At 37.2% G+C, this 17,519-nt stretch overlaps 1 protein-coding gene across 1 annotated transcript in view; it reads right to left on the bottom strand.

Annotated features, from left to right (window-relative positions):
- The window catches only part of LOC107586987 (alpha-1,6-mannosylglycoprotein 6-beta-N-acetylglucosaminyltransferase A-like), a 69,445-nt gene that overhangs the window by 27,542 nt on the left and 24,384 nt on the right, over positions 1-17,519 (bottom strand). Inside the window, exons 3-5 of the mRNA XM_016274569.1 lie at positions 8,522-8,598; positions 3,533-3,622; positions 1,725-1,796 (exon numbers count right to left, since the gene is read on the bottom strand). Coding sequence (XP_016130055.1) covers positions 1,725-1,796; positions 3,533-3,622; positions 8,522-8,598 — 239 coding nt within the window. The remainder of the gene's footprint in view (positions 1-1,724; positions 1,797-3,532; positions 3,623-8,521; positions 8,599-17,519) is intronic.

The following is a 17,519-nucleotide window of genomic DNA, read 5'->3' as shown; positions in this document are numbered from 1 at the left end:
TCACGATCTGGGAAGATTTGCATAACACCGCCCAAATGTTCACGCAAAGAAAGAAGGCATAAATTTTATTCTCGCTGTAGTATTGTTGTTGCTGCCGCCGCCATGTCGTGAAGGCGCTGTGCGTTTCAATTGTGAAAGCGAAACTACTTTGTTTGGCCTTCCAAAAGAGGACACGACTAGAAATCAGTGGTTAAGTTGTAGTTACAACATTGTTCCAGAACACTTCAACCCAAATATTCAGATGTGTGCTGTGTATTTTATGGAGGACTGTTTCCTGATCCTGGAAGAGTAGATAGACTACAATGCCGGCTGTTCTGACTCACAGACTGTAAGTACGTTTTCATATTTAAAGGATTTGCCACTAACTATTCAAACGCGAGTTTTGAGCAGTGTAGAGTAGCGTTTGTAGTTTGTCATTTCTCCGATCACAAATACAGACATGGTTTTATGTTCACACGGCGCAATGCAACGCAAAGCGTTGTAATGTAAGTCATTATAATCCGTAATTATGTCCCCACTGGATGCCTAGTTTATAATGGGTTTTAATGTTTTTGTCTCGTCGCTCCGGGACAAGGCATCACAGTATGGTAGGGGCGTAACATTTCCGTCACACGCTTGAGGCATTCAGCCAATCACAACGCACTGGATAAAGTTATTTTAAGCAACATCATATGACCCCTTTAAATAAAGTTGTGTATGCTTGACGTTTAAAATAAATGTTGTTTATAGTGAATGTCCCTACAATTTTTGATTGTTTTATATTTACGATTTAGTTTTAATCCAAATGCATGCGCTAATGAAGCAAACAGCAATCAAGATCATGCAACAGAAGTGTGCGCTCTCGGACTCTCTCTCTCACTCTCCTTACAGTCGAATAACTTTAGTAACTTGTGCATTGTTTTACTTACTTGATTTTGACAAATCCGACCGAACTACAAACTTTCCAGTGATGTCTGTGAGATATTCACTCGACAAGCTCGCGCATCTGTGCCGCCGCGCGCTCAAACCACTCAGCGCGCTCAGCTTATCAGCTCGCGCACATCCGCTATACAGGCGTGAATATTGACTGTTTAACATTACATTAATTACTTACATGTACTTCATAGATATCCTTAATTTCTAATTACTCAATTCTACTCTCTGTTGTTCTGTTTTCAGTGTTTCTTTTTCTGGACACAGCTCTATTCACATGCTGTGTGGTATCGGCTTTTGGTATCAGGGCATTTTTACGAGTACGGGTACGAGTACAGGAGCGCAGTATCAGTACATCCCTATTTTTTACAATTAATTCATTTTTATTTATTTAATTTATTTTTAAGGATGTAGTTATGGAAGTTTTATCATATTCTGGAAGCTATTTTATCTCCAGTGTATACTAAGTTTATATATATTATATATACATAATTTAGAAATCTATTATACATTTTTAATATACTAATCCAACCACTACCCCAAAAGAAAAACTTTGTATTTTTTTATTTTATTTTATTAACTACTTCATAAAATGCAATTTTATATTTATTTTAATTACATTTGAATGTTTATTTATAGATGTATTTATGGAAGCTTTTTAAATTATTTACAAATATATACACTTTTTATTGAATAAAAAATTTATTATTCATTATTTTATAAACTTTTAATTTAAATAATTTTTATTTAATATATTTTATGGACATTTTATCATATTTTGAGGACAGTTTTGTCCCCAAACCACAGCTGACCTGTGTTTTTCTGTCAGCTTCATCAGCATTATTCTTGATCCTCCATGGCAGGCGAGGGCACCAGTTTTCAACCTAACACACACAAAAACAGCGAATTAGTGTGCGTCAGAGCTAATGATCAGACATAAACCAGCAGAGCATGGAAACACATCTTGTAGACATACTACATCTCATTTCTCTGAATAGCCTTGGGTATTTACATATCAGTCTGCTCATTTAACTACCTGATCAATATTTAAATTACACATCAACTGCTAAAGAGAATGAGATGGTTGATATGGAAATGTATGCAAGTTGCAATGACGATGCTGTATGTGCAGCTCTGTCTAATAGATTTCAGATGTACACACACACACACACACACACACACACACACACACACACACACACAGAGTGTGGTTATTATGAGACATCCATTAATTTCACTGATTGCTCCACAAAATTTTATTCGGAAGTCATTAAACACTCAAAATGAATTACAAGCTGCATTTTTTACCATTTTCTCAAATTTCACGCATCACATCTTTTGTGTTTTATAGAGGATCATGTGTTTACTGTGGCATTGGGAGCAATTCACACAGCCAAACAGAAACCACACTCAGCTAAAACTGTTAAGGCCATTTTAACAAGGTTTACTGGACATGAAACCATATCATTTAAAATATCTTAAAGGAACAGTGCACCAGAAATGACAATTTGCTGATATTTGACTCACTCTCAGGCTATCCAAGATGTAGATTAGTTTGATTCATCAGAACAGATTGGGATAAATTTAGCATTACATCACTTTTTCACCAAAGGATCCATTGAAGTGAATGGGTGCCGTCAGAATAAGAGTCCAAACAGCTGATAAAAACATCACAATAATCCATAAGTAATCCACACCACACCACTCCAGTTCAGTCATTCAGGTAATGTCTTGAGAAACAAAAAGCTGCGTGTTCATAAGAAACAAATCCATCATAAACATCAAACCATTGCTTCTGGCCAAAATACAACTCCATAATCCATAATAATCAAAACTTTTCCACTTCCTCCAGAGGAAAAGTCAATCAACTGTTTTCCTCTCACATCAAAAATCCACTGACTTATTTGTTTTGGACTGTTTTCGCTTTTGTAATCTGTGCTGGATCTGTGCATATTTCTCTCCTGATTCAGACAAGATGACTTTTTCACTGAAGAAAGCAATGCTATGAATAGAGAACTCGTATTTTAGCAACGGTTTGAAGTTGAAAACGTCTTAAAGGGGTGGTTCACTGGGTTTTTTCTAGGCTTGATTGTGTTTATGGGGTGCAGTCTAACATGTCTTAATGCTTCGTTTTTTAAAAAACGCATTATTTTTCACATAATTTACCTTTATCCCACACCGCTCTGTCCCTTCTCTGAAAAATGGGCTGATCATTTCCTTCTTTTATGAAGCCCCTCCCTCAGAAATATGATGGATTCGTTTCTTACAAACACAGCTTTTTGTTTCTCAAGACACTAACTGATGGACTGAAGTAGTGTGGATTATTGTGATGTTTTAGTCAGCTGTTTGGACTCTCGTTCTGATGGCACCCATTCACTTCAATGGATTCATTGATGAGCAAGTGATGTAATGCTACATTTCTCCAAATCTGAAGAAGAAACAAACTCATCTACATCTTGGATGGCCTGAGGGGGGAGTACATTTTCAATAGCACATGAATATGGAAACCATCTAGCATCATGGTTTTATGTCAAAGTACCATGGTACTGCCACATACTTTTCTCTGTAAGTTTGAGCCCAGATTTGTAACCATTAGGCCAATATTTCTGTCACATCTTACCTCACTCAGATAAATGAAGGAGGAACAGGTGGATCCGTCCACTCCGTAGTTGCCGTAGCAGGGGTCCGAACGCCACATGTCCTTCATCCACTGTAGAGGAGGAAACAAAACAAAAAAAAGGGTTTTGTAAATCTAACAAGTATACAAGCATTTGTGCAGGAAGCTGTGAATAAGGTGCGCAGTTTTATTTCCTGTCAGTTTTTCCAGGATATTTTTGAAGTTCTTAGATCAGCTTGACCTTCAGAAAAATTGTTTTCCTCTTCCTGTATCCAATTTCTTCTCACAGTGAGACTCTCTCTAGGACGGAGAGGGACATATTGATCGCAGCGTGCGGTTCAGATCACACTTATCGATCGGGGTTTCTGAAAAAAGATGCCCTCCGTGCGTTGAGTCAGCACTTGATGGAAAAAAGCTTGCATTTGTATGAAGATGATACATTTTACACTGTCTGCATAAAAAATGTAGAAAATACACAAACGGATTTTACTTAATTTGCATATGTCTGAATATTTACATTTGTTTGGTGCATAAAAATCAACCTAATCAAATTAACTACAGAAAGTTGACTGAACAAGAATTTAACAAATGGTTTTACCAAACGATTTGCAAGGTAAGAGTGTAATATATTAATTTATTAAATGTTTTTATTTTAATTGGAATGTAATTTTATTTAAAAAAAAGGTACACACACACACACACAAAATCAAAATAAGAAAATGTTTGCATTTTTTTTTTTTACTTTTGTTTTTAAAACCGGTTTTGGTACACAAATAGCCAAACAAACCAAATTAAAATCACAGATTTTCAAAGTTGACTGAACAAGAATTTAACAAATGGTTTTACCAAATGATTTGCAAACATAAGGATAAAACTTGACACGTCGACCTTGAAACTAATCCTTTAAAAACACATAATCTTAAAAAACATCCTCTTTTGTTAGATTCTTTACCCTTGCGCTTTGGTTTAATGGATAAACAAAACCGTTTTGAGACGTTCTAACCCTTCAGACTAAAGTCAAACACATCAGTCAGGCTGTTCTCAATGTTACTGTTGTCACATTTTGGTTTTAAGTCTGCATGATTTTAAGAGTATTTCCATATCGCAGGAATTTCCATGAGCTTTAAACGAAAGGACCTGTGATTATTGAGATGAGGCCAAGCTCAGGCCTGATCTGACTGAAAAGGCCGACCAGCTTCGTGTGCTCTGCTTGATGTTAAATCCTTCGTAATTTGTCCCGTCTGGCTGCTACATCAACATGCTGTAAAAATGCAGAGGGACTCGTTCTGAGTATCAGGCGAGCTCATTACGAAGAGTGGCGTTCCAGGAAGGAAAAAGCATTATCACATGGTAAAACTCCATTCTGAAAGGATTTGAAAAATCTGAAACTTCTGGGAGGTTAAGCCACATGATGAAACCCTTCAGACATGTGAACGGTAACAACTTCACACTAAGACGTGGTATATTACAGACCTCCATAAAAGAAGAACAAATATATATTATATGCATCATTATATATTACATTAATATATAGAAATCTATTTGATTTAATTATATATTTTTTAAATTAATTACATATATTTTGTATTAATCAATTATTATAACCAATTATATAATTAAATAACAAAATAAAAATATTCTAAATGATTGTATAATGATATATAAAATGATGTTTTGTTATTAACATTTAATCATTATAAAGTATACAGTATAATAGATACTTTATAATGTAATGTAATTGTGCACAAATGTTGTTTAAATTAAAAAGATACATTTATTAGATATATTTTTTACATAATATAGATATATTATAACAATAATAATAATAATCATCATCATCATCATCATAATTATAATAATTTCCTGCCTCACATATACGGGCAACCAGATAAATTACTTTTATCGTCTAAATATTCTAATAATAATAAAAATTATTATTTTTAATAAATGATTAATAATACCTTATAATTATAAATTAAGTATAAAAATATTTAAGTAGAAAATAATTATAAACCTAAGCTACGTCATCAAATTGTGCACAAATATTTGTTAAAAAAGTATTTTACATCAAAAGTATACATTTATTTTTTATATATATATATATATTAAATATTTGCTGATATATTAAATGATAAATGAAAATATCAGCAGATATTAAATATATATTTAATATATATTTTTATTCTGCAATTTTAGCAACTTTTAGCAAACCACATTTTTATTCTTTTTCTCCTAATTATTATTGTCTTTTTTAACTTTTCCCAAAGCTTGTCATTCTTGCAGACTTTAGTAACAACATGAGTACTCTGCTCATAACTAACACAGAATCAGTTAAAAGCTTTCAAATATGTCTCAAAACTAATCAATATCTCTCTGTCTGTAAGGCGAACATCCCGCAGAGAGTCTTTAATTTAAAAAATCTATTTGTCTGGATTCAGGATGGAAATGGTTTCTAAATGTGACCCTGGAGCACAAAACCAGTCTTAAAGGCCACATATTGTACACCTTTCTGGAGTTTTATTTTAAGTCTTGATGTCCTTAAGAATATATATTTGCGGTATAAGTACCAAAAACCATCTCAATATATTTTTACAGCTCCTCTCTTAGGAGCTCTGCAAAGAACAGGTCGATTTTTGCCTGTCTAATTAATATTCATGAGCCTCTCTTCTGATTGGCCTGTTGTTTTCTGAGTGACGCATGGCCAGGCCAACCACAGGTTACTATGGTCATGTATGCTGTAGCCTGCTGTGGATTGGTGATACTCACAAGTAAGGTCAATAGAAACACCGGTAATGATGGTCATTGCTGAGGGAAATGTTGTCCGGCCTGTTTGAGCCGAACTCAGACCCCGAATCGGCGACGGCAGGAGACAACCAACCACCTCCTCAAACGCGCTTACAACAGGATGTTTCAGAATGGTAATGTTTTTTTTTTGTACAAACACCGAATGCAGTAAATATAAACCTGACCAGCCGAGCGTTTGCGATCACGTGAACTTGAAGATACTTGTACAAATGCGGATGGGTGACATGAATGGAAAAGATTCCAGATTGGCGATGTAGTATTTGGTTTCTGTATTCTGTACTGTATTTTCCTGCGCTAAAAACTACCAATCTAAAGGATCAATCGCCGTGTATGGTGTTTCAGGTGATTTGTGAATTAGCATAGACTTATAGTCTAAATAAAACAATTTGCAACTCTTACTATTATTACACTTGTATACAAAACGTTGTATTCTGCTTGTTATAGAGTGTGTGACGTCACGTGCACTACCGCCGGTGGCGCGGTTGTCACGGTGACCGTCACAGCCCTTCTGTGCAATGATGTAGTTTCCTGACATCCAGACTGAACAGCGTTTTCTCGACATGTCTCCGTGTTGTTGTTGCTCAGTAATGGCATGGACGCGATGTTGTCTGGGGGCTTGGCAAAATGAGAGTGGGACTGTGGGCAGTGCTCGAGGTGGTGACTGAAGGTGGTAGTTCTGACGTCACCTTTTTACAGAAGTTACAACGGTTCGTGAAAAATCACAGCTACTTTATGCAGGCTGTGTGCATTTGTCTGTGGATTGACTGTTTTGAAACTTATATGGCAGTTACATAGCACCTAGACCTCAGTTATCATGAAAAAAGCCAGGAAATTTCAGTTTTGACAATATGGGACCTTTAAAGGGATAGTTCACCCAAAAATGAAAATTTGATGTTTATCTGCTTGCCCCCAGGGCATCCAAGATGTAGGTGACTTTGTTTCTTCAGTAGAACACAAATGAAGATTTTAAGTCAAACCGTTGCAGTCTGTCAGATATATAATGCAAGTGGATGGGAATCACGGCTTTGAGAGTCAAAAAAACATACACAAACAAAACCAAATTCTCTGATTTTCACTGCAATGTCCGAACTGTCCTGAGCGCGTTCAACAGCGGGCGCCTGATGCATCTTCTTCTTCTTCTTGCTTTACGGCGGATTGCAGACTTATAAGTGCATTAGCGCCACCTATCTCTCAAGTGGACCATTGACACTCCTAATTGAGATTGTAGATAGAGTGTCAATGGTCTACTTGAGAGATAGGTGGCAGTAATGCACTTATAAGTTTGCGATCCGCCATAAAGGAAGAAGAAGAAGAAGACGCGTCATGCACCGGCTGTTGAACACGCTCAGGATGCGCTAAGGACAATTTGGACAATGCGGTGAAAATCAGACGTAAAAAACGATATAAATACTGTTCAGTTTTCTTGCACAGACCGATCGTTTCATGTCTTTACACATCAATGTACCGTCACGAGCCGCAGGGTTTAATTTGGTTTTGTTTTGTTTGTGTATGTTTTTTTGACTCTCAAAGCCCATCCACTTGCATTATATGACTGACAGACTGCAACGGTTTGACTTAAAATTCTTCATTTGTGTTCTACTGAAGAAACAAAGTCACCTACATCTTGGATGCCCTGGGGATAAGCAGGTAAACATCAAATTTTCATTTTTGAAGGAACTATCCCTTTAAGTCGCTGGGGCATATTTGTAGCAATAGCAAAAAATACATTGTATGGGTCAAAATGATAGATTTTTCTTTTATGCCAAAAATCATTAGGATATTAAGTAAAGATCATGTTCCATGAAGATATTTTGTAAATTTCCTAGCGTAAATATATAAAAACTTCAGTTTTGATTAGTAATATGCTTTGCTAAGGACTTCATTTGGACAACTTTAAAGGCGATTTTCTCAATATTTAGATTTTTTTGCACCCTCAGATTCCAGATTTTCAAATAGTTGTATCTCGGCCAAATATTGTCCTATCCTAACAAACCATACATCAATGGAAAGCTTATTTATTTAAAAAAAAATGACACTTAAGACTGAGTTTGTGGTCCAGGGTCACAAATAAAGTCCAACCGATGAGAAGCCACCATAGGACAGTGACAGCATAAAGTAATTAAAGAGCGACTCAGATCGAGAAGCTTTCCTCAGAGAGCTGGATCAGAGGGTGCGAGAAACACTCACCTTCAACTTCCCTTCACAATGCGGAAACCCGTCAAGCAAGGGTAGTTCACATTTTTCCTGTGCTCCATTCAGCAAGTCTGCACACACAGAAAAAAAGAGAGAAGAACATAATTAGCACACAACAGTCCCAAAACGCAAGTCTGCGCACACAGAAAAAAAGAGAGAAGAACATAATTAGCACACAACAGTCCCAAAACGCAAGTCTGCGCACACAGAAAAAAAGAGAGAAGAACATAATTAGCACACAACAGTCCCAAAACGACACATTTCACAGCTGAAAATCAACAAGATTGTTTGGCACGCAGGTCTCCGCCTGGAAGATCAATACCGTCCAATTATCGCACAATACACTCTCAAATTAACTCGCTAACATAATATTAAGTGCAAAAGCCACATTGCCATTACAAAGCATTCAAATTGTCTCTAATAAGTTACATTGCCTCATTTGAACTGATGAAAAACAACTAAAGGATGAAAAGAACAAACTTAAACAAGAAAAAACAAAAAAACATTGGTTATACCCATGGAAAGTTAAATGTTAACTAAGTCGTAAAGTTTTGCGTACATGTTTTTTGAGACAATGAACCTCAATCATGAAATGCTAACAGAACAAATTTGTTTGAAATTTGGAAGTAAAGTCATTTCTATGTACATTTTCCCATTTAAGTAAATAAGTACATGGGAAATGCATGTACAAATTTGATTTACAAATGATTTGCACTTTTGAACTTTCTTTAAACAAACTTTGTGCTCCCGTTTCATTAAACAAAGCCCAAAATATGTGTAAACAAAATTGAACTAACTTATTAAATATTTTAAAAAGTAAATAATTGTAAATACAGTATATATTGTAACAGTCTAAGGTTAAAGCTTAATTTCAACTGTAGTCCCTGAATAAAACCACACCATGCATTTTTAAAGGCAAGTTTTGATAGGTTTAAAACATTTTTAATACAAGTAGCTCATTTATTAAAGGGGTCATATGACTCTATTTCAATTTTTCCTTTCTCTTTGGAGTGTTACAAGCTCTTGGTGCATAAAGAACATCTGTAAAGTTGCAAAGACTAAAGTCTCTTATCCAAAGAGATATTCTTTATAAAAGTTAAGAGTCAGCCACGCCCACCTAAAACGGCTTGTTCTAACACGCCCCCACATGTATACGTCACTATGTGGGAAGATTTGCATAACGCCGCCCAAATGTTCACGCAAAGAAAGAAGGCGTAACTTTTATTATCGCTGTAGTATTGTTGTTGCCGCCGCCATGTCGTGAAGGCGCTGTGTTTCGTTGTGAAAGCGAAACTACTTTGCTTGGCCTTCCAAAAATGGACACGACTAGAAATCAGTGGTTAAGTTGTATTTACAACACTGTTCCAGAACACTTCAACCCAAATATTCAGATGTGTGCAGCACATTTTATGGAGGACCGTTTCCTGATCCTGGGAGAGTAGACTACAATGCCGGCTGTTCTGACTCAAAGACTGTAAGTACGTTTTTTATATTTAAAGAGTTTTTATATTTTATATATTTAAAGCGAGTTTTTTGGGCAGTGTAGAGTAGGGCTTGTTGTTTGTCATTTCTCCGATCACAAATGCGGCACGATGCAACGCAACACGTATAAGTCATTATAATCCATAATTATGTCCCCACTGGATGCAACGAATGCCTCGTTTATAATGGGTTTTCATGTTTTTGAATCATCGCTCCGGCCTGACAGGGCATCATCACAATATGGTAAGGGGCGTAACATTTCCATCACACGCTTGAGGTATTTGGTCAATCATAACGCACTGGATAGCTGGCCAATCATAGCACACCTTGCTTTTCAGACCGATGAACTTTGTAAAAATCGATGCGTTTCAGAAAGGCAGGGCATAGAGGAGAAACAATAATGTACAGTATGTGGAAAATAATGTGTTTTTTAACCTTAAACCGCATAAACGCATTTCATTACACCAAATACACCAAATAATGTTCTTTTTAGCAGCATCATATGACCCCTTTAATGTAAACCATAAAGTGCAAAATTCACTTCCCTTCAGACTGAATACTTCACAATCACAACCCAAAATCAACAAGCTTTTTCGGCACATGGGCATTCAGCCGGAGAAAGGGATCAATAATGCAGTTAACACGGCAAATTAACACAGTGTGATATTAACACCAAGACCGAACACCCACATCTTGCCAAATGCATTCAAACGGTCTTCAAAGATGTTCTGTTGCTGCTTTACACTGCAGAAAATAACAATGAATGCAAACAAATTTGACATAAAGGGATAGTTCACCCCAAAATTTTAATTCTGTCATTAATTATGCACCCACAAATCGTTCCAAACGTGTAAAAATCTTTGGAACACAAATTAAGATATTTTTGATGAAATCCAAGAGCTTTCTGACTCTCCATAGACAGCAATGCAACTGACACATTCAAGGCCCAGAAAGTAGTAAGGACATCGTTAAAATAGTCCATGTGTCATCAGTGGTTCAACCATAATGTTATGAAGCTATGAGAATACTCTTTGTGTGCAAAGAAAACAATAATAACTTTATTCGACAATGTCCTTACTACCTTTCTGGGCCTTGCACGTATCAGTTGCATTGCTGTCTATGCAGGTTCAGAAATCTCTTGGATTTCATAAAAAATATCTTAATTTGTGTTCCGAAGACGAACGAAGGTCTTACGGGTTTGGAACGGCTTGAGGGTGAGTAATTAATGACAGAATTTTTATTTCTGGATGAACTACCCCTTTAAAATGGGAACTTATCCTGCGTATAATACATAATAATAAATAAATGTTTTGAGCCAAAATGTCTACTATTAAGGTTGATAAGATCAGAATTTACAGCTATCGTTAAAAATATGTTACGTTAGTTACATTATAATTGTTCTTCGTCTTTTTTACTAGAAATTCTTTAAAGCAAAACACTTTGTGTCACAACAAAAGGTTGTTACAAAAATGAACCAAAAACAAACAAGAAAATCAATGATATCTAAAGAACAACTAAATGTTGATAACGTAAAAAACAAAGTAATAAAGCTAAGAAATTTGTAGTCAAAATTACTTTTTCAAAATTTAAAATTTGTCTCAAATAAGTTGCTGTTTGTAATGTTCAAAACATAATACATTCAATTAAACACTGTCAGACAAGAAAAAAGGTCAACTTTTGCATTTTCGTAAGTCATAAGTTTGCGCAAGTTTTACGTCTTTTGAATTGTCATTTTATTTTAAATATCAAATTTTAAGGGTGATTAGATCTCAACTAATACAATTTAGGATTTTCATGACAGTTACCTTTTTGTTTATTGTTTTCTTTTTTTATGGAAATCAAGCTAGCGTTAACAATGATTTTCTGGAATCTTGTTTAATGCTAATTTAATCTTGTTTGCACACAGCATTATTTTACATATTATATTAACAATTTACATTAAAAAGGGTTAGATTGGCAAAGAAAATGATGGCACAGCTTTATACTTTGAACTTTCACTTGTAACTTCCCTTTAGGGCCAAACAAACATAATCTAACCTAGCTTTTTCCTTTCTCTCTAACAGTTTCTGTCGAGCCATCAAATTCCACAATCTCCTTCGTTCTGAGAAACTACTGATATGGATTTAGTCAACACATATATCATGAAAAAACCTTGGACCATGAATGCACTATTTGCAGATTCGAAAGAAACTGATCTTTGGGGACACAAAGTAGGCACACATAATCTACTGTGCAAGCAAATGTGTCTCTCTTCCAATACAAACACGCACCCGCATTCTGCACTCGAACCCTTTTCCGAGTGCAGACTTTTACACATTCACGGACGCTTTTACCTCTCAGGTGTTTAACAGTAGTCCCTCAGGTGTTCCCAGGAGTAAAGAGCTCTTTTCAAGGGCACAATGGAGATAAGAAATCTCAGTGACTCAAGTTACAGAGTTTAAAAAGCCAAGCGATGTAGAATATCAAGTGCAGGGCTGACACAAGTATATGACATCATACAGTGAAGATGGCTATTGTTAAGCCTACATGTAAGCATGTTATATATAACGATCTTTTAGGATGAAACAGCTATTTGTTTCAATTAATTAAACAGCTATTTGAGAGCTTAAAGTTAGGTTAGATCATAATATCATAACTTCAAGAGCTACACAGTTATTTGTTTAATTTGTCTCGAAGTCCTAGGATTATAGCATTTGACTTGACATCTAAAGATTAAATGTGCCGCCTGATGTTTTTGCCACTGATTATCTTCACCCGTTTGTATTAGCTATGAAATCCCTGAAGAGATTAACCTGATCCATAGACTGGGATGTCAGGAGGAGATTCTTAAAGCTTGCAGCTCAATCAAAATCCATTGTTTTCAAAGGAAATGGGACGTAAGAGAGCCGATAAAAGAAGGGAGAGGAGTCGAAACGGGACGAGATGAGAACATTTTGAATTTAAGATGAGGGAAGTGTAAACGAGATGTGGAATGAAGATGAGAAAACAGGAGACAAGGTAAGATGAGATAATATGAGGGAGGGGACAGTGAACGTGATTTCACCAAGTACAACATGTTCTAGGATCAACATCCTTGTTGATGCTTTAACAACATTCCAATCAACCAATCAGAATTGAGGGATAACTTAAGAAAATATCTGTTTTAGGCTTACGATCAGGGTTAGGTGCTTCTACACCCTTGTTAATCAGTTATCATTTCACACTGATTTTAGGAATAAATTATGGGTAGTGTTAGGTTTAGGGGTAGGGATTGGGTTAAGTCTATATTTTTGGACAGTAATGCCGAACCAGGATCAACAAAAGATGTTGATCAAGGAACATGTCTCGGCGACCGGGAGGGGACGGGGAGACAAAATGAGATAAGATGAAGGGAAACAAGAGGAAACAAAATGAGAGGAAACGATATAAGAGAAGATAGGAGATCAGAGGTGAGGAAACGAGATGAGATTATATGAAAGGAGATGATGAGGGAAACAATGAGATGAGACAAGACATGACGAAAATAGACAAGATGAATTCAGATGAGGTGAGACGAGATGAGAGGAACTGACGGGAGATGATACAAGATTAATGGGGAGGAGATGAATCCAGGTGAGGTGAGATGAGATGAGACGCAATGAGGCAAGATGATACAAGATAAAAAGAGAGGAGATGAATCCAGGTAAAGATGAGATGTTACATGATGAAAGGAGAGAAACCCATGTGAGATGAAGTGAGATAAGATGATATCAGATAAGATGAGATGAAAGGAGAAAACAAGAACCCCAGGTGAGGTGCGATGAAAACAAAAGACATGAGACGAAGCGAGACGAGATGAGACGAGATGGAGAGAAACTTATGTGAGGTGAGGTGAGATGAGGAGATGAGATGAGATGAGATGAAAGGAGAGAACAAGATCCCCAGGTGAGACACAGTGAAAAGAAAAGAAACTATACGAGACAAGACAAAAAGACACTAGGTGAGAAGAGACAAGATTAAACAAGATGAGACAAGACAAGATGAGATGAAAGGAGAGAAGAGGAATCCAGGTGAGGTGAGTCACAATAAAAGGAAAAGACACTAATTGTGACGAGACGAGGTGATATGATACGCTACAAGATGAGATAAAAGGAGAGAAGAGCACTCCAGGTGAGACACAGTGAAAAGAAAAGAAACTATACGAGACAAGACGAAAAGACACTAGGTGAGAAGAGACAAGATTAAACAAGATGAGACAAGACAAGATGAGATGAAAGGAGAGAAGAGGAATCCAGGTGAGGTGAGTCACAATAAAAGGAAAAGACACTAATTGTGACGAGACGAGTTGATATGATACGATACAAGATGAGATAAAAGGAGAGAAGAGGACTCCAGGTGAGACACAGTGAAAAGAAAAGAAACTATACGAGACAAGACGAAAAGACACTAGGTGAGAAGAGACGAGATTAAACAAGATGAGACAAGACACGATGAGACCAGATGAGATGAAAGGAGAGAAGAGGAACCCAGGTGAGGTGAGTCACAATAAAAGGAAAAGACACTAATTGTGACGAGACGAGACAAGATGAGATAAAAAGAGAGAAGAGGACTCCAGGTGAGACGAGATAAGATGAGACACAATGAAAAGAAAACGCACTTGGTAAAATGAGATAAGACGAGATGAGACAAGATGAGATGAGACGAGACGAGATGAGATGAAAGGAGAGAAGAGGAACTCAGGTGAGGTGAGATGACACAATGAAAGGAAAAGACACTAGATGAGATGAGATAAGATGAGGGAAAACAGGGCAAGGTGAGATGAGACACGATGAAAGGAAAAAGAAGAGATTAGACGGGAGGAGACAAGACAGTATGAGTGGACTGGAGATGAGAAGAGACAAGAAGAGAGTTGAAGACAAAATGAGAAGAGAAGAGGAGTTGAGTTTAGATAAAGGAGACTATGGGGAGACGGGGTGGAAAGATGATGAGATGAGAGGAGACAAGATGAGAAGAGAAGAAGGGAGGGGAGACGAGGACACAAACTGCAGTAATGTGAGGGTGTTAGCCATGTGATTTCAAATGATTCGATTTGCAAGGGCTGGATCATCTTTCTGCTCTCTCTCTCTCACTCTCTCATAAAGCAGTAAGAGACATGACGGCGCTGCAGAACAATGGCTGGCCACAACCTAAATAGAACAGCACACATTAAGAGCACATCCTGTAAACCAAACAAACACCCCACTGAGGGAACACCAAACAGTAAAGGATGTACGCGTCATTCACAGATTCACATCGCTTAAGGTCACACGCTAACAAACAAAGAATTTAGACCATTTTGAGAGTCACATGACACAACTAACACAAGAGTCATGGGGGAGAAACAACAAAAATGACTCAAGCCTAGCCCAAACATAGCCCAAAAGACAGAAAATGAGGGATGACTATTAAGAAATTACAAAAACGAGCTGTGAAATTCGCCTCTGCTCAGCTTGATGTCATGTTGTGAATGCTTTAACTCGATCGGCTGGTTGGGTGTGTTTAACATACAAATGCAATTTAGAGCTAAATTAGACCTTAATTGGACTTAATTAGACATGAACTCACAAACAAACCCTGATCTGTTTCACACACACACCCACCCACCCACCCACCCACCCACCTAGGTGAGAAGAGACAAGATTAAACAAGATGAGACAAGACAAGATGAGATGAAAGGAGAGAAGAGGAATCCAGGTGAGGTGAGTCACAATAAAAGGAAAAGACACTAATTGTGACGAGACGAGTTGATATGATACGATACAAGATGAGATAAAAGGAGAGAAGAGGACTCCAGGTGAGACACAGTGAAAAGAAAAGAAACTATACGAGACAAGACGAAAAGACACTAGGTGAGAAGAGACGAGATTAAACAAGATGAGACAAGACACGATGAGACCAGATGAGATGAAAGGAGAGAAGAGGAACCCAGGTGAGGTGAGTCACAATAAAAGGAAAAGACACTAATTGTGACGAGACGAGACAAGATGAGATAAAAAGAGAGAAGAGGACTCCAGGTGAGACGAGATAAGATGAGACACAATGAAAAGAAAACGCACTTGGTAAAATGAGATAAGACGAGATGAGACAAGATGAGATGAGACGAGACGAGATGAGATGAAAGGAGAGAAGAGGAACTCAGGTGAGGTGAGATGACACAATGAAAGGAAAAGACACTAGATGAGATGAGATAAGATGAGGGAAAACAGGGCAAGGTGAGATGAGACACGATGAAAGGAAAAAGAAGAGATTAGACGGGAGGAGACAAGACAGTATGAGTGGACTGGAGATGAGAAGAGACAAGAAGAGAGTTGAAGACAAAATGAGAAGAGAAGAGGAGTTGAGTTTAGATAAAGGAGACTATGGGGAGACGGGGTGGAAAGATGATGAGATGAGAGGAGACAAGATGAGAAGAGAAGAAGGGAGGGGAGACGAGGACACAAACTGCAGTAATGTGAGGGTGTTAGCCATGTGATTTCAAATGATTCGATTTGCAAGGGCTGGATCATCTTTCTGCTCTCTCTCTCTCACTCTCTCATAAAGCAGTAAGAGACATGACGGCGCTGCAGAACAATGGCTGGCCACAACCTAAATAGAACAGCACACATTAAGAGCACATCCTGTAAACCAAACAAACACCCCACTGAGGGAACACCAAACAGTAAAGGATGTACGCGTCATTCACAGATTCACATCGCTTAAGGTCACACGCTAACAAACAAAGAATTTAGACCATTTTGAGAGTCACATGACACAACTAACACAAGAGTCATGGGGGAGAAACAACAAAAATGACTCAAGCCTAGCCCAAACATAGCCCAAAAGACAGAAAATGAGGGATGACTATTAAGAAATTACAAAAACGAGCTGTGAAATTCGCCTCTGCTCAGCTTGATGTCATGTTGTGAATGCTTTAACTCGATCGGCTGGTTGGGTGTGTTTAACATACAAATGCAATTTAGAGCTAAATTAGACCTTAATTGGACTTAATTAGACATGAACTCACAAACAAACCCTGATCTGTTTCACACACACACCCACCCACCACACACACACACACACACACACAGGACACACAGGACACACTTGTCTACCGCAGAGAGATTGTTTTACAACACAGAATCCAATAACATGACAAACGCAAGGCATTCTGGGATGCAGTGACGCCACTGGTACTGATACTGACTAGGTTTAAATTCATGCTGAATTTGAAATAGCATAACATACTACGCCTCCAGTCTCTGTTCTATGTTTTTATAATACTACTATGATAATGTGCATTTCCGAATTCAGCCCTAATTTGCATGCTATGCATACTAAATATTACACAATACTGAAACTGGATTCCCCAAATCACACTACATTGGGTATACTATTTCCTATGGATTTTTAAAGTATGCACCCATGCATTATCAGGCTAATATTACCCACAATCCCTTGCGTTACTTAAGAGCAGACTGTCTGTGATGGTTTTCAACTGATTTTTTCTTCAAAGATGAGATGATACAAGAAAAGA

Source organism: Sinocyclocheilus grahami, unplaced genomic scaffold (genome assembly GCF_001515645.1).
Source record: "Sinocyclocheilus grahami isolate Dianchi unplaced genomic scaffold, SAMN03320097.WGS_v1.1 scaffold87.1, whole genome shotgun sequence".
NCBI classification, from domain to species: domain Eukaryota; kingdom Metazoa; phylum Chordata; class Actinopteri; order Cypriniformes; family Cyprinidae; genus Sinocyclocheilus; species Sinocyclocheilus grahami.
This window is presented reverse-complemented; position numbering and strand designations above follow the sequence as displayed.